Here is a 22,999-nt window from a genome sequence, read left to right as displayed (position 1 = left end):
TGCATCAATTATTACATTTTTAAACAGAGGGCAAGTTTTTTCTGATTGGATTATTATGATAATTCTATTCTAATGAGTCATGTAGCCTCATTGATATGGCCAGATTATTTTGATTTCTGTTCCATTTGGCCCTGCTTTTTAGGAAGGGGTTGGACTGGATGGCCCACGAGATCTCTTCTATGATTCTATGTACAGACGAAAGAAACTGTTAAAGAGAACTGATAGCACCTGGTTAAAATAAATTTTAATAGTTCTTGCTCCCAAACAAAGATGTATCTTTTGCTTGACTGAGTTGCTTAATGTGATTGCATAGAACTGAGCCATGGATGTTATACTGGTATCAAACTGCTTTAATTCTAGTGCAGATGTACCCTGATTTGAGTCTGTAGTTGAAGTTCAAAACCCTGGGAACACTTGAGTTTGAAAATTATTGTCTTAGAATAAAATTATTGTGATTCATCCAGATCTTGAGGGTGCATCTACACTGTCGAATTAATGTGGTCGGATACCACTTTAACTGTCATAATGCTATAGAATCATGGGAGTTTAGGTTCTACAGGAACTTAAACCTTCTTCTCGCCTCTCCAAACTAGACCTCTCAAGGTTCCACAACATTGAGCCATGGCAATTAAACTTCTAAATGGTCTAAGACTCAAAAAAGACATGCACAAGAAGTGGAAAAAGGGAGAAATCACCAAAAAAGAATTCAAATGAATAGCCATTTCCTGTAGAGAAAAGGTTCACAAGGCTAAAGCTCAAAATGAGCTCAAGCTTGCCAGACATTAAAAACAATAAAAAGGGCTGGGTTTTTGTATGTCTTTCGGGCTGTGTGGCCATGTTCCAGAAGTATTCTCTCCTGATGTTTCGCCCACATCTATGGCAGACATCCTCAGAGGTTGTGAGGTATGGGCTTCTTTGCGTACGTCAATAGGAAAAGGAAGAACAAGGAGGTGACAGGGCCTCTGCGAGGAGAAGATGGGGAAATTCAGACAGGGGATAGGGAAAAGGCAGAACTACTTTAGGCCTTCTTTGCCTCAGTCTTCTCACAAAAAGAAAGCCAGCCTCAACCTCACCAGCATGGAGTGGATCAAGGATTGGGGGAAATCCAACCCCAAATAGGAAAACAAGTTGTCGGGGAACACTTGGCTGCTCTAAATGAATTCAGATCCCCAGGGCTGGATCAACTACACGCAAGAGTATAGAAGGAACTAGCGGAAGTTATTTCATAACCACTAGCAATAATTCTTGGAGAATGGGAGAAATCCCAGCAGATTGGAAGAGGGTGAATGCGGTCCCTATCTTTAAGAAGGGAAAAAAGGACAACCCAAACAATTACTGTCCGGTTAGCCTCACGTTGATACCAGGCAAGATTCTGGAAAAGATCGTTAAGGAAGTGGTCTGCAAACACTTAGAAACAAATGTGGTAATTGCTAATAGTCAAGACGGATTTACCAAAAACAAGTCATGTCAGACTAATTTGATCTCTTTTTTTGATAGAGTTACGGCTTGGGTCGATACAGGGAACGCCATGGATGTAGCGTATCTGGATTTCAGTAAGGCCTTCGACAAAGTCCCCCAAGGCCTTCTGGCAAACAAACGAGTAAAATGTGGGTTAGACAATACTACAGTTAGGTGGATCTGTAATTGGCTAAGCAAACGAACCCAAAGGGTGCTCACCAATGCATCATCTTCATCTTGGAAAGAAGTGACGAGTGGAGTGCCACAGGGTTCTGTCCTGGGCCCGGTTCTGTTCAACATCTTTATTAACGACTTAGACGAAGGTTAGAAGGCAAGATCATCAAGTTTGCAGATGACACCAAACTGGGAGGGATAGCTAACACTCCAGAAGACAGGAGCAGAATTCAAAACGATCTTGACAGATTAGAGAGCTGGGCCGAAACTAACAATATGAAGTTCAACAGAGACAAATGCAAGATACTCCACTTCGTCAGAAAAAATGAAATGCAAAGATACAGAATGGGGGACGATGCCTGGCTCGACAGCAATATGTGTGAAAAAGACCTTGGAGTCCTTGTGGACAACAAGTTAAACATGAGCTAACAATGCGATGCGGCGGCAAAAAAAGCCAATGGGATTTTGGGCTGCATAAATAGGAGTATAGTGTCTAGATCCAGGGAAGTCATGCTACCCCTCTATTCTGTCTTGGTCAGACCACACCTGGAATCACACTGGGTCCAATTCTGGGCACCACAGTTGAAGGGAGATGTTGACAAGCTGGAAAGCGTCCAGAGGAGGGCGACTGAAATGTTTAAGGCTCTGGAGAACAAACCGTATGTGGAGCGGCTTAGAGCTGGGCATGTTTAGCCGGCAGAAGAGAAGGCTGAGAGGAGACATGATAGCCATGTATAAATATGTGAGGGGAAGTAATAGGGAGGAGGGAGCAAGCTTGTTTTCTGCTGCCCTGCAGACTAGGACATGGAACGACGGCTTCAAACTACAGGAAAGGAGATTCCACCTGAACATCAGGAAGAACTTCCTCACTGTGAGGGCTGTTCGGCTGTGGAACTCTCTCCCCCCGGGCTGTGGTGGAGGCTCCTTCTTTGGAGGTCTTTTAAGCAAAGGCTGGATGGCCATCTGTCGGGGGTGCTTTGAATGTGATTTTCCTGCTTCTTGCAGGGGATAGGACTGGATGGCCCGTGAGGTCTCTTCCAGCTTTACGATTCTATGAAAGTGGTATCAAACTGTATTGATTCGACAGTGTATACGCACCCGGAGTTCAACTGCGTTTAATCCGGAGAAATTAGCACGCACAAAAGCTCTTTCACACTCTTCACGGTTATGTAAAAATATAGTGTTTGGCTCTCCCCTCAGACGTTATGATTCGTTCACCAGCCTGCTACTCCAAGGCCTTTGCCTGTTGATTGGATCGGGTGCTGTCAGGCGGCGGAGGTTTCCATAGGGACGCTTGGGGCGGGCATGTAGGGTCACGGGGCGGTCCTACTCCTCTGATTGGCTATCCCTTAAGAACTGCCTCATTGCGATTGGCCGTCGTGTCCCAAGGGCCGCGCCCACTTTCAAAGAGGTTGGGTGTCACGTGAGGAGGAAAAGTGCTTGGCTGTGCAAGTGGTAGGCGGCGAGGAGTGCGGAGCCATGAAGTACTATGAGGTGAGGAAGCGGGAAGGGGCGGGGATGCCCGGATTCCTGGAACAGCGGGAGGCTAACGGGGGTCGCGCGGACACCTGTGCTTTCTTGTGGCGCGAGCCGCCCCATTCTTCGAGCCCTCACAGGAGTTACTGGAGGTGGAGGGGCAGCGCATGCGTGGGAGTGTGGCTCGTGTGGGGGGCGCATGCGCGCGAGGGTTGTGCTCGGGACAGAATGGGGCGTGTGTGTGTGTTTGTGAGCATGCGCCGGGGGCCTGAAGTGGGAGGCGAAGGTTTCTAGGATGAGGTCCCTTCAAGTTGCCTTTTGACCTATGGCAACTTCAAGTAACACTCAAGAGATGGTTTTGCTAGTTCCTTCCTCTGAAATACAGCTTACAGCACTTGGTATTCCTTGATAGTCTCCCATCCAAGTACTATCCAAGCCAACATCAGATGTGAGATAGTTCCTTCACTATACTTAGGCCTCAACCAAGAATTACAGTCCAGTAATCCCAGGAATGTTCTAAGCCTTTTCTCAACCTGTGGGTCCCCAGATGTTTTGGCCTTCAACTCTCAGAAATCCTAACAGCAGGTAAACTGCCTGAGATTTCTGGGAGTTGTAGACCAAAACACCTGGGGACCCACAGGTTGAGAACCACTGCTTTAGGTAGTGCTGGTTTGGGTAACTGGTTAAATCTGCATTTTAGGATGATTGCAGTTTGGCATCACTTTAACTGTCATGGCTGATTGCTAACGAATCCTGGGAGTAGTAGTTTGGTGAGGCATCAGCAGAAAGAGTAAAGGCCTTGTCAAACCATAAAGGGCAGGATTCCATGGAATTGAGCCATGGCAGTTAAAGTGGTCTCATACTGTACTGATTCTTCAGTGTAGGTGTACTCTGTTGTCTGACAATTGTTCTGTAGTTAAATTCTGATATTTCTCAAGTACCATGCAATAAGAAGCAGAAGAAGAGTTTTAACATTCAGTAGCCCTTTTTATAAATCGTATCCATTATTGAAATTATAGTACTGCATGCTTTTTGTTGACATGAGCATCCAAGAATTTGTGTACATGGATATATTTTCAAATAAAAATGCTTTCTGTCTCTCTCTCTCTCCCCGCCCCCCCCCCCCCCCCCCGGTTTCTCTTGCTATTGCCAGAACATGTGTTATTGCTGTTCTTTTGTTCATGTACCTTTGATTGCTTAATAGAGCTGGTGTCACTTCAGATCTTATCACTCTCATTGAGCAATCTTTTTTCTTGTGTTAATTTTCTGGTTTGCATGTCAGTTAAAAGATCCAAAATGGTGCAACACACATTCACCTCTGTACAGACTTTCTCAGATGAGGCAGATTGAAATGAACATAGGATTATGCATACAGAGTAGCAAGTGCTGAAAGTATGAGCATGGGACAGGTGGCTGGGTTTCCTAAGTGAAAAATGAATGTGGAAGAGTTCATTCTTACTAGTAACACAAATGGGATGGCTATGGCCATGAGGTTGTCAAGAATAGGAGACTTGCTATTTACTCGTGTTCTTAAAAGATTGATATTTTGTAGGCTCTGCAACAGACCTCTCTGTTTTCTGTTACAACCATCTAATAACCATTGATAGAAAAGAAGCATGGAATGTGTATGGTGTGCAGCTTTGATTTCCCTTTTGTTGTGTGGCCACACTTACAACTTTCTCAAAAGCTGCAGCTAATAAAAATGCAGCAGCCTTAATTCCTAAATAGGCTACCTTAGGGTGTATCTACACTATATAATCAATGCAGTATGATATAGCCTGTCGAATTAGCTCCCTGGTTTAATTATACAGAATCAGGGGATTTGTGGTGAGGCATCATCACGCTTTGGCAGAGAAGGCTAAATACATTGTAAAACTACAACTCCCGGGATTCCATAGCATTAAGTTAAAGTGTGCTAAAACTTCATTTATTCCACAGTGTAGAAGATGTACCCTTAATACCCTGTTTCCTCGAAAATAAGACAGTTTCTTATATTAATTTTTGCTCCCAAAGATGTGTTAGGTCTTATTTTCAGGGGATTTTTGAACTATAACTTTCACCATTAAGCAATAGCAAGAGTTTACAGAGATATAGTGCAAAAAATCTGAAATTTGTTTGCCTGTATTAAAATATTTATATTCCACCATATATAGTATTATGCAATCTTGACAGGTTAAAAAATCAGAATGTAAGACAACTAAATAATAGAGTAGAAACATACAATTCAACACATTGAAGCCCCTTAAAAGATTAAAAATCTTAACTGTAGCCAAACCTTTAGCATGAGCTGATGACATGGATCCCTTTAAACCAGGCATGGGCAAACTTCAGTCCTCCAGGTGTTTTGGACTTCAACTCCCACAATTGCTAACAACCTACCAGGTTGTTAGGAATTGTGGGAGATTCAGATTTTGTCGCAATAAGTTCAAAGTATAGCATTTCTATTTTTTTTATCCCACTATCTTATTATTCTGAGATCACAATCATCATAGTGATTCCTACACTATGAGCATTAAAAAAACCCAAAATGTTACATTAATAAATGGCAATTATTTTCTTTGTTATCTTAAAGGCAAAATGCCACTGAGTGAAATTTGCCAGGCGAGTATCCCCTTCTTCTGCTGCGTACTGGAGACCTGAGGAGCTAAGTCTGTCCCTTCAGCCATGAGGTCAGAGGGGCCTTTGCACCTGTTCTGTAAATAGATATATGGCCAGCAGTGCAATACGACTAAGATTGGCTGTATGTTCTGCCTGCCCAACCAGCTCAGCAGGTTTTCAGATATTCTGTGCAGTGAAATTACCTTATCTGAATACTGAGCAGCAGAGGTTTAATATCAGTCTGCAGCATCATGATGTGAAATGCTACACATTCCCTAGAAAAATTGCAATTTTGGAAGATGACTAACAAATGGACTGCATCTTCTATTTCTATAGAGCAGTACAAATACCTTTAGTAACATCAGGCAGGCAGATGAGTTAAAACACTTTCTGATGTATTCGCTTATTGTTCCTGATGCAAATGCAAGTTCAGCCTTTAATAAACTAGTCTCTTTTTGCCTATTCAATTTGCATCTCTTTATCCATATTGAAAATTTGTCTAGATCAGCCTTCCCTATCATGGTGCTTGCCAGTTGTTTCAAACTACAACTAACATTTGCTGCCAGTATATCTGTATTCCAAAATCTAAAATACTCCAAAATTGTCTAAATGGGCAATTGAGATAGTGGTACCTTTGCTTTCTTATGGTTCAAAGTATTCAACGTTTGTTTCATGCACAAAACATATTAAAATTTCCTTTATGCCACATAAATGAATTTTTTATTTAGACTTGGGTTCCATCTCCATTACATATATCCAAATACAGACCTTTCAGAATCCAAAATCCCAAACAACTCTGGTCCCAAGCATTTTGGATTAGGGATATGCAAGGTATATTTATTTTTTATAAAAATACTTTTAAAATGGAATTCAGAGAATGAAAAAGGATTTTATATGCAGGGAAGTCTCCAACAATTGCAGTGAACTTGGCTATGTTCTCAGTAGCTCTGGCGATAAGCAAATGTAGCTCACATACCATTAGCTGTTTCAACGTGTTCTCTTTATTTTTACGTCAGTGTAAGTGAATTGTAGCAGTTCATATCTGCAGAGGAAGCAAAGTTACTGTTGTAATGATACTTTTAGTAATAACCTTGTAATGAGGGGAAAAAACTCATTATCTGTGTCAATAAAGGTCATAGATATAGATAGATATGGGGTCAGGTGGCTTATAGAACAGGTATGTGTAGGCTGCTGTTTGCATCATTGACTTCAAATCCCAGCAGCCTTATGAATAAAAGACATCAAAGGAGAAAGAAATGTTGCTGGAAGCATGCCACCTTATTAAAGGGAATATGCAGCAGTTATCTGTCATGTTGATTACATTTTTCTGATACTCATTACGTATAGTACTATGGACATATTGTACACTCCTACCCAGATTTATTCAGGTCTTCCTAAATCAGGTTTGTCATTTTCTAGTCTAGAATAAACCAGTCCATCTGTAATGCAGTCTTCCTGTTTTTCTGTTGCCTTCCACTTTGCTGGCCGTTGTTGTCTTTTCTAGTAAGTCTGAAGTCTGGCAGTCTGATTTAGCCATTTTGGCTTCTAGAGAGAGTTCAAACTTTTATTTGCTCTTGACCCATTTATTTATCTTTTTTGGCACTCAAAGATATGTTGATTATCTTTCTGTAAGATTTCTTCACTTTGAAATTTTCACAACCATACATACCTGTTTAAAATTCTTGGAATTAGTTGGTTGATTTACCCTTCCCTTCCCAATATACAATAGAGAGGAAATGGTTGGGAGAGGGTCTCCAAAATATATAAAACACAACAGGTGGATAGATACAAAGAGTCAGTGTGGTTTTACTGGTTTAAGTGTTGGATTAGGACTCTGGAGACCAGGATTTGAATTCTTTCTCAGCCATGGAAATGTACTTGGTGAGCACATCACTTTTTCTTAGCCTCTGATGAAGACAATGCCAAACATCTTCTCAACAAATCTTGCCAAGGAAGCCCCATGATGAGTATGCCTATGGCTGCCATAAGTCAGAAATGATTTGAAGGCACCCAGCAAACAAACAACAAAAGCATAGGTGCATCATGAACTCCAAAGGTTATCTGGTTTAAGAAATAAAATGCAGTTTAGAAATGGAGAAGAGGGATCTAATTTGGAATATTATCTCAGACCTGCTGAACAGAAGAAAAGCATGATCTGGCCTTTGTGTCTCTGTCCACTGTGGGACCTACAGATACTGGGAGACTGCGCCTTCTGTCAGCCGTGAAAAACATCAGAGTGAGTGAAAGATCAGCCTGGACCTATCCATTGGCTGGACAATGGCCAATTGCTAGGAAAATGGCACCATCGTAAAGGGAATTGATTTGTCATATTGATTGCATTACTCTAATACACATTGCATATAGCACTGTGGATCTATTGCACAATTCCAACCCAGATTTATCCTCACAAAGACTTAGGATGAATGCAAGAAGTTTTTTCAGATTAGTTTGACTTTGATATCTACAGATCTTCCAAACATGATGATAAACAAGTTTGTCAAGGTCTGACATATGAAGACAAGTTGTTTACCTACATATAATGTAACTGCTTTTGAGTCAAACAGTAGAGTTAATATGCTGGTAAGAATGAGATGAAGACAGTTCTGAACCTCCCATTAAAAATTCCTTATTTTTTTGTAGAACACTACAGGTTCTTCCATCTCCAAGGAAAAGTGGCTCTGGCATGTGTTTTGAGTGTGAATGATATGGAAAAGAGTTGTAATGTATCATACTCCTTAGAGACAATGATCCATCTGGGTCAGGATAGAAAACTTCAGAAAATCTGAGGGATTTATCCTCAATTGCCTGCTAATTGAACCTAAATGATGCATCAGCCTCCTCTATGCCATCAGCATTCCTTTATGAGAAAGCATCAAGGAGTGCCTGTTTCTACCAGTGTTATGGCAGAGAGGGGGTAGGCGCTTCTTTTAGGTCCTCCCGAATGGACTCTCTGTCCTTTTGCCACTTAGAGAAGAGAGTATTTTTTTAAATAAAAAAGTTGAAATAGAGTATTTACATTGACCCATAAATAAGTTGACTCAAGGTTTTTGGGTTGATTTTATTACTAAAATTTCTAGACATATACACAAGTTTATAAGTGCATAAGGTCTTTCAAAAGTCCCTTTATTGTGTGATAAAAATAAATTCTCCCACATTTCTAATTATTTCTAGATTACTTTTATGTGAGTAAGTGCCATAGCATCTCATATGTTTTCATTTTGTTCTTTTTGATTTCATTTTTAAAATATTAGCTTTTAACTAAATAGAAGACATCAAAAACAGCAAACACACACAATTGCATAAAGAGCACAAATATGATTTTCAACTTTTTTTTCAGTAGCAATAACATTTGTATTTAATTGTCTTTCCCTTAGTACACTTCTTCTACAGTTCAAATTGTACTAACAATAACACATATAATTATTATCAAATCATATTCCTTGATTTAATTTCTTTCTTAATTTGTTTTGCAAAGATTTAACGGTTAAAAATTGTATTTTAAGAAGATGAACATTTTGTCTGGGATCCTTTGTATACTTGGAAGAACACAGTGGGACTTGTGTCTGCATTCAGTATGCTGTTATTAAGCCTTGCAGTCCCAAATGTTACCTTGGGAATACTGCACTTTGTATACATTTTCAATTTTTTTAGAGGGGATATAATGATGTTATAGAACTGTTTTTAAAAATCCAAGTTTAACATCTCTGACGCAACAGGTATATCAAGGATATTTTATTTGTCAGATCAGGACTGCCTGTTATTGTAAGCTTACTAGGAACAAGGAATGCATTTTCATGACAGTTGTTGTGATAGTTAACTAGAAAGCCCATGTGCATTCTGCTCTTCCAATTCCTTTACCATTCTTCACCCCTTGTACTCTGTTTTATTCTGTCTGAATAATTGAAGCAGAAATTAGGTCTTTTTTTATGAAATGCTCTTTCTAATCAAAATATACCCTTCATTTATATGGTAATAATGTAAACCCAACACAAGGCTGCTTTGTAAACCAGCAAGGAATTCCTTCCTCATCCCTTTTCAGTTGTTGAGGTGTGTTTGTACGCCAGAGGGTGCTGTCAGCTCAACCTCTGAATGTGTGCACTCTAATTTGTATCTATTTCTAGACTTCTCCTTTTTCTTCAATGGTTTAGTATGGCATTTAGCAGAAAGAATAATCTCATTAGAGACGGGGACAGCCTTTAAGTAAACTCAAGAGGGTAGAGTTGTTACACTGAAGTCATTGTGTATTTCAACAGTTAACTTCGCTTTTGCACTCTGTAGTTTGGACCTTCACATCCCCTGAGCACCAGCCCAGATTTCTTCTTGTTTGTCAGTGAAGTGGTGCAATTTCTTTGGGCAGACTTTTCTTGTTTATTTGCTGATTGGTATGAGTACAGATGTGCTTTTTGTGTTATCAGAAGTAAAATTGTGTCCTTTGCAATGAGTACATTTGACTATATCTAGGTATTAAAGAAATACAGATTTTTTACTTGCTCCTTGGTTAGTAAAATATCTGCAGCCAGCTGTAAATTATAAAGAGGCTATGTACATTCGGTTCTACTACCTCCTTGTACCATAATTTTTAAGCAGAATAAGGCATATCATTGGCAAATTGGACTACTTCTCTGTCAATGTCTTCAGCTCAAATGGCGTGGGTATGTCTGGCTGCTTCAGCACGATGTTGTAGTTCAAGATACTCAGGTTAAGACACTGCATTTGGGAGTAGGCGGGGTTAGCCACACTTCACTTTTATGGAAATACGTAAATAAAATTGAAGTGTACTTAACTTTCTCTGGATCTATTCCATGGGATAAATTGCACTTCCATTCAGATGTTGAATTCAGAAGGTATATTCTGTCCAACCTTGCCTAAAGTGAAGCAAAGCCCCCTAGCCTCAGATCCACAATTTTCTATCTGATTACTGGTTCAGCCTGATTTTGTGCATACATAGACACCAGAGAAAATCACTTGTTGCTGCTGCTGTTCAAGTCATTTTTATTTATGGCAATTCTAAAGTGACTATCACAGATTTTTATTGGCAAGATTTGTTCAGAGGGCTTTGTCTTTCCCTTCCTTAGAGGCTGAGAGAATGTGACTCATACTCTGCTCTGTTTTAGTATAAACATGTTGTTTAAATATAAGCTATGTTATTGATCCCATTAAAAATAACTTGGTTTAAATAGCTGAATCTAATATAAACGTACACTCTCGTTCGTAAATCTCACAATCTATTAAACTTATTAAGAACACAGATCTGTTGTATACAGTATAGTCATGTATCAGTCGACTTCATCTATATGTTAAGGGCAGGATTTGGAACCACAATAATAGATTTTAATATAATCCCTGATTAAGTCAAGGGTCATTCTACTGAGAGGGGAAAGCACAATGCCACCTGAGGGGGCCAGCCACCCAGTCACCGCTACCATTTCCCCACTCAAGCATTTAAAAGGCTAGACATGGCACCATGGCAGAGGAAGTGCTTCTTTTGGATTCTCACAGCATGGAAAAAGATCTCACCATCTACTCAGTGAAGGTAATGGTTTCTTTTTTCTTTTTTTGTAAAAGTTAAGGTACAATACTTAATTGACCCATGGATAAGACAGCCTAGTTTTTTTGGCTGAAAATTCTAGACAGATACATGAGGATATGTCTTGACTTCTCTGGTGTTTTATGATAATCATTAAGTATATATAGGAAAACTGTGATTTTCCTACTTTTACATAGAAAAGGGTACAGTACATATAAGTAATTTCAGGCCAAACATTTTGACATTCATGTTTGGCATAGTGAGATGCAAAGTAAATAAACCTTTTCCTCAGTTTTGAACTTAGTAGCTTTCCTGTGATGGTATGACAGAGTAGTGGCCATATTGTTCTTCTGTGGGATGTGAACTATTTCACATATCATCCAAGGAGGTGTAGGGTCGGAAGACTTACTAGGGCAGCAAGTTTAAAAAAAAAAAGAAAATGAGGGGGAAAGGAATCTTGTGGCTTTTAAAATACTAACTGTTCTGTTTTACCATGCAGTTTTTGTAGATACTATTCACATCCTTAGATTTTATTTAAATCGATTTTAATACATGCTGAAAATAATTCAGTTTTTTTTTTAAAAAAACCACACAGCTTATTCCCTCACCTTTTCATATTATAAAGACTAAAACAGATGTCTCTTAAGAAGATCTTTATACCGGTGTCTAAAGCTCATTTTTGGCTGTTTTATTGCAAACTGATCGAAAAAGAAATGGTATAGCAGAGAGATAGTTCCCCAAACTAATGTATTGTTCCAGCTGTGTAAGAGAATACCCGCTTCTAATTCCTATACAAAAGAGGTTTGGAGATTTGAATTTCATGCATAAATCATTATAAGAACATTTAGGGACACTATTCTAATACCATGCTAGAAAGCAAATGTCATGAAAGATAAAATGTGCAAAATTCTGAAGTATACAGTTACCTGCGAATTATGGCCCAAGATTTGTTATTGGTTTGGAGGAATAAGGTGACTGGCTGGAAACACTGACAATGATCCACATATTGAGTATTTAGTTTTCTGCTAGAGCCTCCAGTTGGTTTGTATCTCAAATATTGATAGCTTTGTAATTTTGTGAATTTAGTAGGAAGCTTACTAAAGAAGGAACTATCTTTTTTTTTTTTTTAGTACAGAGTATGTGAAATCTATTATACAGTCAGTATGATGAATTAAGTAGAAATACAAAGTACAATTCCAGGGTTCAGAGAATTGACTAGTGATTGACTGCCTTTAAACAAAACTATTCTATATAACATTTTATTGTGCAAATTTCATGAGGGTTAGGAGCAGAGGACCCCCATGATAGTGGGAAAAGTTCAAATTTAAAAGAGGTATATTTTAAACTGAGAGAATAGCTCTCTGGGAATCCTTAGCTCCTCCAGGCTTACTTTACCCTGCAGGACCTAAATGTCTGCCAGAAGCTAACCACAGACTAACCCGGAAGGCCCTAGAGATTCCTAGGTAGAACATGTTAATCAAATCTGCAGAAGTTAATCCAGCAATGGTGGAGGGTCAACTGAATTTTTGTAATTGCCCTGTCATAGGTAAAAGTAAAGGTTTCCCCTTGACATTAAATCTAATTGTATCCTACTCTGTGGGTTGGTGCTCATCTCCATTTCTAAGCCAAAGAGCTGGTGTTGTCTGTAGACGCATCCAAGGTCATGGCTGCATGGAGTGCCATTACCTTTCCACCAGAGTGATACCTATTGATCTAGTCACATTTTCATGTTTTCGAACTGCTAGCTTGGTAGAAGCTGGGGCTAACTCTACTCCCTGGATTCGAACCGCCGACCTTTCGGTCAGCAAGTTCAGCAGCTCACTGGTTTAACCTGCTGTGCCATCAGGGGCTCCTGTCATACGCACTTCTATTTCTTGCCATAAAATGTCATGTGTTTGGAATTTTATTATATCCTTTCACATAGATTGTTATAAGAGCATTAGTTCTGTACTTAATTTCTTTATGCTTGTAATTATAGTGTCTGAAGCGAGCAACTATGTTACAAAAGTCCTGAAGGTTCATTTTGATCCTGAAAGACCACCTTTCGACCTCCTTCAAGTTACACTGTTTCCTAAGTCTCCAGCAATGGCTTTTGAGTCTGGATCATTTTCACAGTCCCACATCCCATTCTCCCTCTGCATGTTTGACTTCGTCCTTGGTGTCACTATGGTACCTAAACAAATGGTAGCCATGTGTCACTACATCTCAGAGATATTTTGTTGCTCCAGTATCAAAAGTGTCACATATTTCTTAGGAATACCTTTGGCATCCTACTCTGCTGCTTCTCTATCTTTTAAGTCAGAAGGTCATTCTCAACATATTTTCCACAATTCCATCCCGGTGAATCTTGTATATTGAATGCTGTGTTAAGACTTTTTAGGCTTAGGCTGGCCTTCATTTTCTAACAGGTCACTGAACGGCTGTCACTGAGCCACTAAGCAGTTGGAAATGTTTTAGCCAAAAAGCTGCCAAGACTTTAAGATACTGAAATGCATGCAAAACTTGCATCTACTGAATATGGCTTGATACTTTTGTAACTTTGAGACATTGATGGAATTAGAAAATACGAATGCCATTCAGATGTGAAATATGAATTTATTACTGTTTAAAACAGAATTTTCCAAATATTTCATGTCGGTGACTCACTTTTAAGACATGCATCATTTTGTGACACATTAATTCAGTTTTACTAGCAAACCAGAGGTTAGACCAGGCATGGGCAAATTTCGGCCCTCCAGGTGTTTTGGACTTCAACTCCTACAATTCCTAACAACTGGTAAGCCTGGGTTAAACCAACCTCTTAGAAGTGATGCGTGAATTCTAATAATGAAATGTATGGGAACACGTGTCTCATGAAAACTTTCCATTTATATATTTTAAAATATATGATCCATTGCTTATTTCACAGACTTAGAGGGGCCTCATTACAGTCATGTGACACATTTATACATTGCAGGTGACACACTAATGCATAGTGACACACAATTTGGAAGACTTTAGGGCAGATTTGCTCTAAACTCAACACTTAATTAGTGTATATTTTATGTCTTGGGGAACTGAACTAGATCACAGAGAAAAACATACAACCCAAAAATGTCCATTAAAGTACTCTTTTTAGTAGGAACATGTCTCCTTATATCCTTTGAGTGATTAATGCCTCACAGGGACAGAAACAGCAGGGAACCTGTCTGATGCAGGTTGGAGTTGTTAATATTCTCAATCAGTGGGGATTAAAGGATACGATTACCACATTCTTGCACTGTCTTCAGTTGCATCTTGAGAGTGAGAAGGGGGAGTGGGGAGTAAGGCAATGATTTCCTATTTCTCTTCTCTTCTTGCTCAACTTGAGCAGCTTCATATGTGTGTGAGAGAGAAATTCCCTTATATATAAAATTTGGATGACTGCCTGACTAAAGCCTACTATTTTCCTTGAAACATCAAAGCAAAAGGGGTCCAGTGGGACTCCAAATATGGTAAAAATGTCATCCACATACCCGAAAGATCAATTTTGGGCATTTCAAAGAAAACATTTTTGACCCTCTGAGGCCTGTACTTTTCCTATCTTTGCCGTAGACATTTTACTCACAGTAGTTTTGTAAACTAGTAACCTACCCAAGGAGATTTAAAAAGCTGTTAGGATTGGTTTAAACATGTAAGGATTATTATAATAAAATTGGTCAGAAAGGGTTTTTTTGTGCAAATTGTTTCTCAGATTTATTAAATAATTTCACCTGGCAGATACAGACCTTTTTATTTGAACAGACATTTGGTTGGCTTATTGGTTTATGTGGTGAGATATTATAATATAACTTTATTTTATTGTCAATTATTTAAATGATTTTGCATTAGTATATTTTTAAATACTGGTGTTTTTATTTGGTAGTTTACTGTTTTTTTTATTGTTTACCATTAAGGCATACCTTGTTGTTCATGATATGAGCCCCATTGGGGGTCCCTTGTTGGGAGAAAGGTGGGATACTTATTAATTTGAAATGCTCACTAAGGCACTCAGGTTTCCCGTGCTGTTGAACCTATGAAGCAACTAGTAACAACCTGAACATGTGTGTGTGGATTTTGAACTTCTTCACATTGGCTCTATCAGGGTGAAGATTGCTTGATAGACTGAATTAAATTAATGAGAAGTGCTCTGAATGGTCCCTCGAGGAAGATGGGCAAAGTACAAACTGAGCATCCCTTATCTAGAATTCTGAAACCTAAAATACTTCAGAAATCCAAAATTGTCCACATTGGTGACTGAGGTAGTGACTCCTTTGCTTTCTGATCATTCAGTGGGCACAAACTTTGTGTCATGCACAAAAATATTAAAAATAATATGTATTCATTACCTTATGGCTATGTGTGCAACTTATGTATATGAATCTTAAATAGAGTCCATGTCCAGAATTTAATTCCATCTTTAGGATATCTCATAATGTATGTATATAAGCATTCCAAAAAACCCCAAAATTCAAAATTCAGGGCACTTCTGGTTTCTAACATTTCGGATAAGGGATACTCAACCTATATCCACTGCGCCTGGCCAAAATTCTACCTCCTTGCATGCCAGTTGCCTGTGTGTACATATTTTGCTTTTCACAACAATTTTATCTGATTCAGTTATCAAGAATGTCAGAAGAAATTTCAACAAGCTGCACCCCTCCCCCTTTAAAAAATCAAAGTGCTTTGCAAAGTAGTGAGTGTGAAACAGTTTATAGTATCTACCAGCCTGGTTAGTATCTGCTGAATTCACACTGAGTTAATCCCTTGTATATAGATGATCCTCTGATACCGATCTCGTTGCTTCACCATGGGTGCAAATTCAGAAATTATTGTATGTATTTTTCTTTTTCCACTACACAATCAATAGTCAATCCATTACTTACCAGAGCTCGGTGGTTATGCCATGCCAGTGGAGCTCTCTCTTCTTGGATCATATCTGTCCTGGCAGCCTGGGCTTTTTCTCCACTTGGTGTGTCTTGTGGATATCTGCATTGCTGCTGTGCTTGGAAATTGTAGCCATTTTTTCTGAAAGTTTCTACCAGGTCACTGACATCTTGTTTTTTAAAATTAGGTAACTTCTCCCTTTAATAGCCTACTGTGATGCCTTCCAGTCTTGCTGCACAACTGTTGTTGCTCATGACAACTTAAGATTGTCTGGGTGTTTGTGCTGTTTCACCATGGAATAATTTGTTTGTTCAAGAAGCTCCAAGGCATGAGAGTGACCATTCCAGTCTGCGGCTCGGTTCTATTAATACCACTGTTTGGAACTGGCCTTTCCTATCTGTTGAAAGTGCTGAACAGGCTCCAAATTCTTGCTGACCCACTCAGGGCAGCACCTCCCTTCATACTGGCCACATACTCATGAATAAGCAGTAGGTTGGTGGCAGGGTTTCTCTGCCTCTCTCCTTGGAAAAGAGTGAGCAGCACCATTTATGGATGATCATGTTAGGGTATATTTTGGTCCTTGGTTATTCCCACTGTCTTTGGATGAGAAACAAGATGGGCAATATTGTGAAGGCCTTGGTCTTCCACATTCACAGGAATGCAAGAACCCCCCCCCCCCCCACAAAACTTTTAAAAAAGAAAATAACTCTATTATCTCACCCAGTCATATGCAACATATTCCTTTTATGCTAACAAGCCCAGATGATCACTCCCTTTCCTAGATGTATCAGTTTGAATGTAAAACTCTTCTCTCTTGTCTGCCTTTCCCCCACTGGCTTCTAATCCTCCCTATCCCTCATCATCGCCTCTTCTGACTACAAAGACATCCCGGTCTCTGTTGCCCTTCATCCCACCACAAGCCTCAATGTGAACTTAAGATAGGAGTCAAAGGAGCAGGGAAGGGGGTTTAAATTCAGGCTGGGTATTGTGGTGGGATAGTGGGCAAAGGAGTTATGGAAAGGGAGGAGAGGACGTGACCGGCCCTTACAACCCAGGGAGACGCATACGAGAGTACTTGTGACCCTGAGAAGAGACAAGCCGGATAACCTTCATGATAGCCCCCCTGGACTCAGAGTTCTGCTGTTAAACGCCAGATCCGTAAATGGCAAAACAACTGCCATCCAGGATTTAATCTTGGAGAAAAAAGCGAATCTGGCTTGCATTACCAAAACCTGGTTGGACGAGCTTGGGAGGGGGGGGGTCAGCCTTACCCAGCTGTGCCCTCCAGGTTTTGGAGTGCATCATCAGGCCAGGGCTGGGGAGCGGGGAGGTGGAGTTGTGGTGGTCTATCGAGATTCCATCTACCTGACCAGGTACCCCGTTCCAAATTGTCTGGGTTTGACTGTGTCCACCTGAGGGTAGGGTACTGGGACAGGCTGGGGATTCTGCTTGTGTACCGTCCACCCCGCGACACAGCAGTTTCGCTGCCTGAGCTTACCGAGGTGGTCTCTAGCCTAGTATTGGAGTCCCAGCACCTCTTAATGCTGGGGCACTTCAACATCCATGCAGAGTCCATGGTTTCTGGTGCAGTACAGGACTTCATGGTTGCCATGATGGCCATGGGCCTGTCTTAAATGATTTCTGAACCAACTCATCAGGCTGGATACATGTTAGACCTAGTCTTCGTTGGGGATGGAGGAAAAGTCAGTGTGGAAGAGCAAAATATTCTTCCATTGTCATGGACTCTGCAATTAACAGACCAGCTGAGTTGTTTCGGGTGGTGGGGGAGCTTCTCCACCCTTGTGATGAGGAGGCTTTCGCCAACCACCTTACAATTCGATGTGGCAAGTTCTCCTGTCATTTTGCAGATAAAGTCGCTTGGATTCGCTCTGACTTAGACACCAGCCTTGAAGCAGTACCACAGGAGGTAACTGAGGCATCTGCTTGTCCAGTTTTAATGGATTTGTTTCAGACTGTTCAGCCTAATGATGTCGAGGGGATCCTTGGAGCTGTGAGGGTGACCACATGTGCCACGGACCCTTGCCCTTCTTGGCTATTAAAACTTGCCAGTGGGGGTTGGTAAACTGGTTTGTGAGGATTGTAAACACCTCACTGGATCAGAGGCATTTTCCATCTGCCTTAAAACAGGCATTGGTTAAACCAATCCTCAAGAAGGCGTCCTTTGATCCATTGGTATTAAACAACTACCCGCCAATATCCAACCTCTTCTTTTTGGGCAAGGTTCTGGAGCGGGTGGTCGCTTTGCAGCTCCAGGGATTCCTGTTAGAAACCGATTATCTAGATCCATCACAGTCTGGTTTCATGCCTGGTCATGGTACGGAGTTGGCTTTGCTCACCTTGGTGGATGACCTCCGCAGAGAACTTGACAGGGGGAGTGTGTCCCTGTTAGTTCTCTTGGACATCTCAGCGACTTTCGATAGCATCGGCCATGGTATCCTTCTGGGTTGGCTCTCTGGAATGGGTATTGGGGGTGTTGCTCTGCAGTGGCTCTGTTCCTTCCTGGAGGGTCGTTCCCAGTTGGTGAAGCTGGGAGACTCCTGGTCAGATCCCTGGCTTGTGGGACCTGTGGGGTCCCGCAAGGTTCCATTCTGTTTCCCATTCTTTTTAACGTATATAATGTAGTGTATATTATCTTTTATTGTATTGTTTAATGTGTTATGATTTGTTGTTTTATTTATATTCTGTGATATTGTATTGTTCTGGGCATGGCCCCATGTAAGCCGCCCCGAGTCCCCGTTGGGGAGATGGTGGCGGGGTATAAATAAAGATTATTATTATTCTTATTAACATCTACATGAAACCACTGGGTGAGATCATCCAGAGTTTTGGAGTTCGGTGCCATCTCTACGCAGATGACACTCAATTCTACTATTTTCCACCAAAATCCAAGGAAGCCCCTCGGATCCTGGACCAATGTCTGGCCACTGTAATTAACTGGATGAGGGCTAACAAACTGAAGCTTGATCCTGACAAGACAGAGGTCCTCCAGGTCAGTCGTACGACTGATCAGTGTGGCAACCTATGCTCGATGGGGTTGCACTCCCCTTAAGGACACAGATCCACAGTCTGGGGGTCCTCCTGGACTCAGCGCTGACGCTTGATGCTCAGGTGTCGGCGGTGGCCGGGAGGGCTTTTGCACAGTTAAAGCTTGTGCGCCAGCTGTGACCGTACCTCGTGAAGTCTAAGTTGTTATTATTATATTATTATAAAGGCTAAGGAAGGGATTTAAAATCTGGATGAGAATTCGATGGGAAGCTGAGGAAGAGAGTCGGTGCTGTTGGAAGAACAGTGATGGAGACATGGAGGAGCAGCAGAAGGAGTAGGGCGAGTTGGTTGAGCTAGTTAAGAAGCAGTGACAAACTTGTGAATAACACTATGTAACAAAATTTGAAAAAAAATCTTTTCCTGGTTTGAAAGTGTTATTCTTGTTTAATTGTGCGGTACTTACTTTGAAAGTAGCTGTTATACTCCAGAATATTCGTTTTTGTGGCTGCCACAAACTATAGTGAATTGATTGAAACTCCATGTGATACTCATTGAAAAACTGTAGCAAAATGTGCTGCAGGATATCTTGCAAAAACAAAGTTTTTGCAGTTTAAGAAACCTTTTCCATGTTTTTTTATGATAGAACCGATTAGGAAATTACATTCATAACCCAGGAACAAATATCTTGTTTCATAGTATAATCAAATCCACAAAAGAGAATCCTCCGAATGTGGAGGGTTGACTGTATCTTTCATCCGACCCCCTCCCACCCCAAATGAATACCTTCTCTTTTGCCTGCCTTATCAGTCCTGTTGTCATAGTAGCTCTTTTGTCACAGAGACTGATTTTTCCTTGATCCAGGTACACTGGTCAAAATGCCACTATGTTCCCAAAAGTTCAAGAACATGCCACTTAAAATTTAACAGCCTTCACTTGTCTTTTGCACAATGAGCCAAAATACAGCTAATGGCTGTTGATAAACATGTTGTCCTTGTCTAAGCCGTTTTTATAGTATCCACTATCACATCCTCTGACAACGAATTCTATAAGTCAGCTGTTCGGGTTGTCAAGAGTACTTCCTTTTGTTCAATTTTATGGACAATTAATTCCATTAGTTGAGTTTGAATCTTTATATTATGGGAGGACAAAATCTTTTTGAGCAAATTTCCTTGAGTATAATTTTAGAGTTCTCAATTATGTTACTACTTAACTTTTTTTTTGTAAAATACTCCAAACAGAACCATTTTTCATTATGGGCAAGTTTGGGAGCATTGTATTGGCAAGAGAGCTGAAAAGGTTGGGCAATGTTATAAACGAGTACATTTTTGCAGAGCTCTTAGAGGTGGAGTCAGTTGGGTGCAGGTAAATGCTTGGGAGCTGAAATCCTAGCTTCTCCCCAGAATGAAGGACCTTACAATGTATACCAGGATTTCACAACCGGGATTTGCAAGAGGTTGCCAGGGGTTCTGTAAATAATTGTGATTGAAAACAGACTCTTTTTCTCTTTTATTTTTTGAACTTCTAGATATTATAATCTTTATATAAGGGTTCCCTGAGACCTGAAATCTGTTCCACCAGAATAAAAAGGTGACAAAGGCATAGTTAGATTGTGCATACTGACAGCGTTGTATAAATAATGCAATGGGTATTGTTATTTGAAGGCCTTTCTAGTTTATTTATTTACCTGAAGATTTTAGGGGGTGAAGTCTCAACAGGCTATAAAAATAATGATGGTAGCAATAAGGCTAAGGTATTTAGAAACAGCACAAGTTGAAATGAAAGAAACAAGCCATCAGAAATGAATCGGAAGTCATACAGTAATGTATTCTGGAATTTCTTTAAAATATTGTTTTGAAAGGATATAGCACAAGGATTTGACCAATTTCTATATAGATGGAGTTGCACAGTCTTGGATTGTGTGTGTGTGTGTGTGTGTGTTTGTAAACTTTCAAATCACTTGCTGATTTACAATGATCCCATGAATTTTCATCGAGTTTTCTTGGGCAAGGAATATCAGAGATGGTTTTGGCAGTTCTTTCTTCTGAAAAATGGCCTATAGCACCTGGTGTTCATTGGTGGTCTCCTGTCTAGTATATATCTAATACTATACAGGCCTGACCCTGCTTAGTTTCCAAGATCAGTGCCTTTAATATTGTCTCTGGTTTTATTATTAGCCAAGTCTGATTTTAAAGTGAGATTAGAATTCAATACAACAACATTAAAAGCAGAGTTGGATCATAGCTCAAGAATATGCAACTGTAGCGGGAACACAGGAAATTCACCACTGTTTTCTTCTGGTAGGCTACACACATCATTATACTTCAGTTGGCCATATCATCCCTCTTAGTTTGATTTTCTCAGGGGTTTTGAAGGGATTCTGGGAGTGCAGGAAACAAACCAATACACTTGAAACTAGCTTAGGTGTTTTTACCAGTTTTGGGTTAAAATTAAACTGAGAACTGGCCCCAAATGGGGACTGAGAGGACTTGGAGCGATTTTCAGTGGCTTTAGGGGCCAAAACTTTGGTCTCTGAAAGATTACACGTGGTATGTGGACTTAATATATAGTCTGTTAGTAATGAGATCATCTAAGACTTTAAAGTCCCTTATAAGTGCTAAAATTGAACCTGGAAACGAAGGTGAGGTGACTGTCCTGTTATCACCAGCAGCCATCTTTTTGCACCAATTGAAGTATCCAAAATGTCTTTAGGGGTAATCACAGAAAGAGAAAGACAGTTGGATCAGGCCCACTTGTTTTCTTTGGGAATTTTTGTTTCTGTGTTGCAAAAATGCAAGAAGCCCTTAGCCCTCTGGACACGCAAGACTGCTGAAATTCTAAGCCTCTAACATCTGACTGAAGCTGGATCAGCTCCTAAGTCAGGCTGTAGAGGAGAATCTTATAGTACAACCCCAGCCATTAAAAGATGTCTTACGAAATGTCCATAAGAACTGGATGGCTTTTGGGGGGTGGGGTCAGGAAGAGGGAGATGTCTTTAGAAGCTCCCTGGTATGACTGGCTGGGCCAGGAGGCTTCTTGCAAGTAGGTCTCTGCTGGGCTCAGTTTTATATTTAGCTGAAAATTGTAGCAGCTCAACTCCCTACGCTATCAACTTACACCTTTGGAACACAACCTGCCGAACAGACCAGAAAAGAACCCCTTCGGCATGTTGATCTGGGTTGGCTTGGAGGGCTGATCCTGGAGCTCCAGTCCCTTGGGAAGCTACTTTCTCAACGATCGATGACTTGCTCCTCTTGAGGACTATTCCGACTAAGAGTGTCCCATCCACATGTAGAACTTGCACACTGGGGAGCAAGCTGTGACCCCAGTTGTTCTTTTGTGCCTCAATTTGGGGAAAAAGTTGGCAGCTGTGTGGCAAGGCATGGATGGGAGCCTGGTGCCTGTAGAGGGGCGTGTGCCCCATCAAAGAAATGATATGGGATCCAAATCTTCTCCTAAGAAATCTAAAAGGGGTGTTCTCTTTTTCGAGGTGGAGATCCTGGATGGCAAGACGCGGGAAAAGCTGTGCTTTCTGGATAAGGTAAGAGCTCAAAGTTGGGAGGGCAGGGCATGAGGATGGGGCTGGCCTTTTGCCACCACAGTGTTTGCTGAATAACTTTTTAAAGGGGAAGCCATTTTAAAGGGGAAGCCCCTGGTATTTTCTTATGTTGTGGTAAGCTAAATGTTCATGCTTTGCTTTGTGGTCAGCATCGAGACAAAAAAAAAGTTATCAACCCTGACTTTTGGGCAAGGTGGGTAACTTCTGTCTCAGAAGCAACTATTGTTTGTTAGTTATTATAGAGGATAGTCAGTTGTAATTTATAGATCTTCCTTAATATAGTACCCAATTATTAAATTATTTGCTCCCCACATTCAATT

At 40.5% G+C, this 22,999-nt stretch overlaps 1 protein-coding gene across 3 annotated transcripts in view; it reads left to right on the top strand.

The window, feature by feature from the left end:
* The first annotated feature begins 2,995 nt into the window (after nt 1-2,995).
* tecr (trans-2,3-enoyl-CoA reductase) overlaps nt 2,996-22,999 on the top strand; it is a 42,826-nt gene continuing 22,822 nt past the window's right edge. The window contains exons 1-2 of one of the 3 annotated variants that reach the window (XM_003217138.4): nt 2,996-3,126; nt 22,611-22,661. In XM_003217138.4, the coding sequence (XP_003217186.2) occupies nt 3,112-3,126; nt 22,611-22,661 (66 nt within the window). In that variant the 5' untranslated portion in view covers nt 2,996-3,111. Of the gene's footprint in view, nt 3,127-11,155; nt 11,240-22,298; nt 22,662-22,999 lie in introns of those variants that run through there. The other 2 variants (XM_062970750.1, XM_062970749.1) reach the window with 2 other exon arrangements.

This window comes from Anolis carolinensis, chromosome 2 (genome assembly GCF_035594765.1).
Source record: "Anolis carolinensis isolate JA03-04 chromosome 2, rAnoCar3.1.pri, whole genome shotgun sequence".
In the NCBI taxonomy this organism is placed as follows: Eukaryota; Metazoa; Chordata; class Lepidosauria; order Squamata; family Dactyloidae; genus Anolis; species Anolis carolinensis.
The sequence above is the reverse complement of the archived record's forward strand: the minus strand, read 5'-3'. Positions and strand labels throughout refer to the sequence as shown.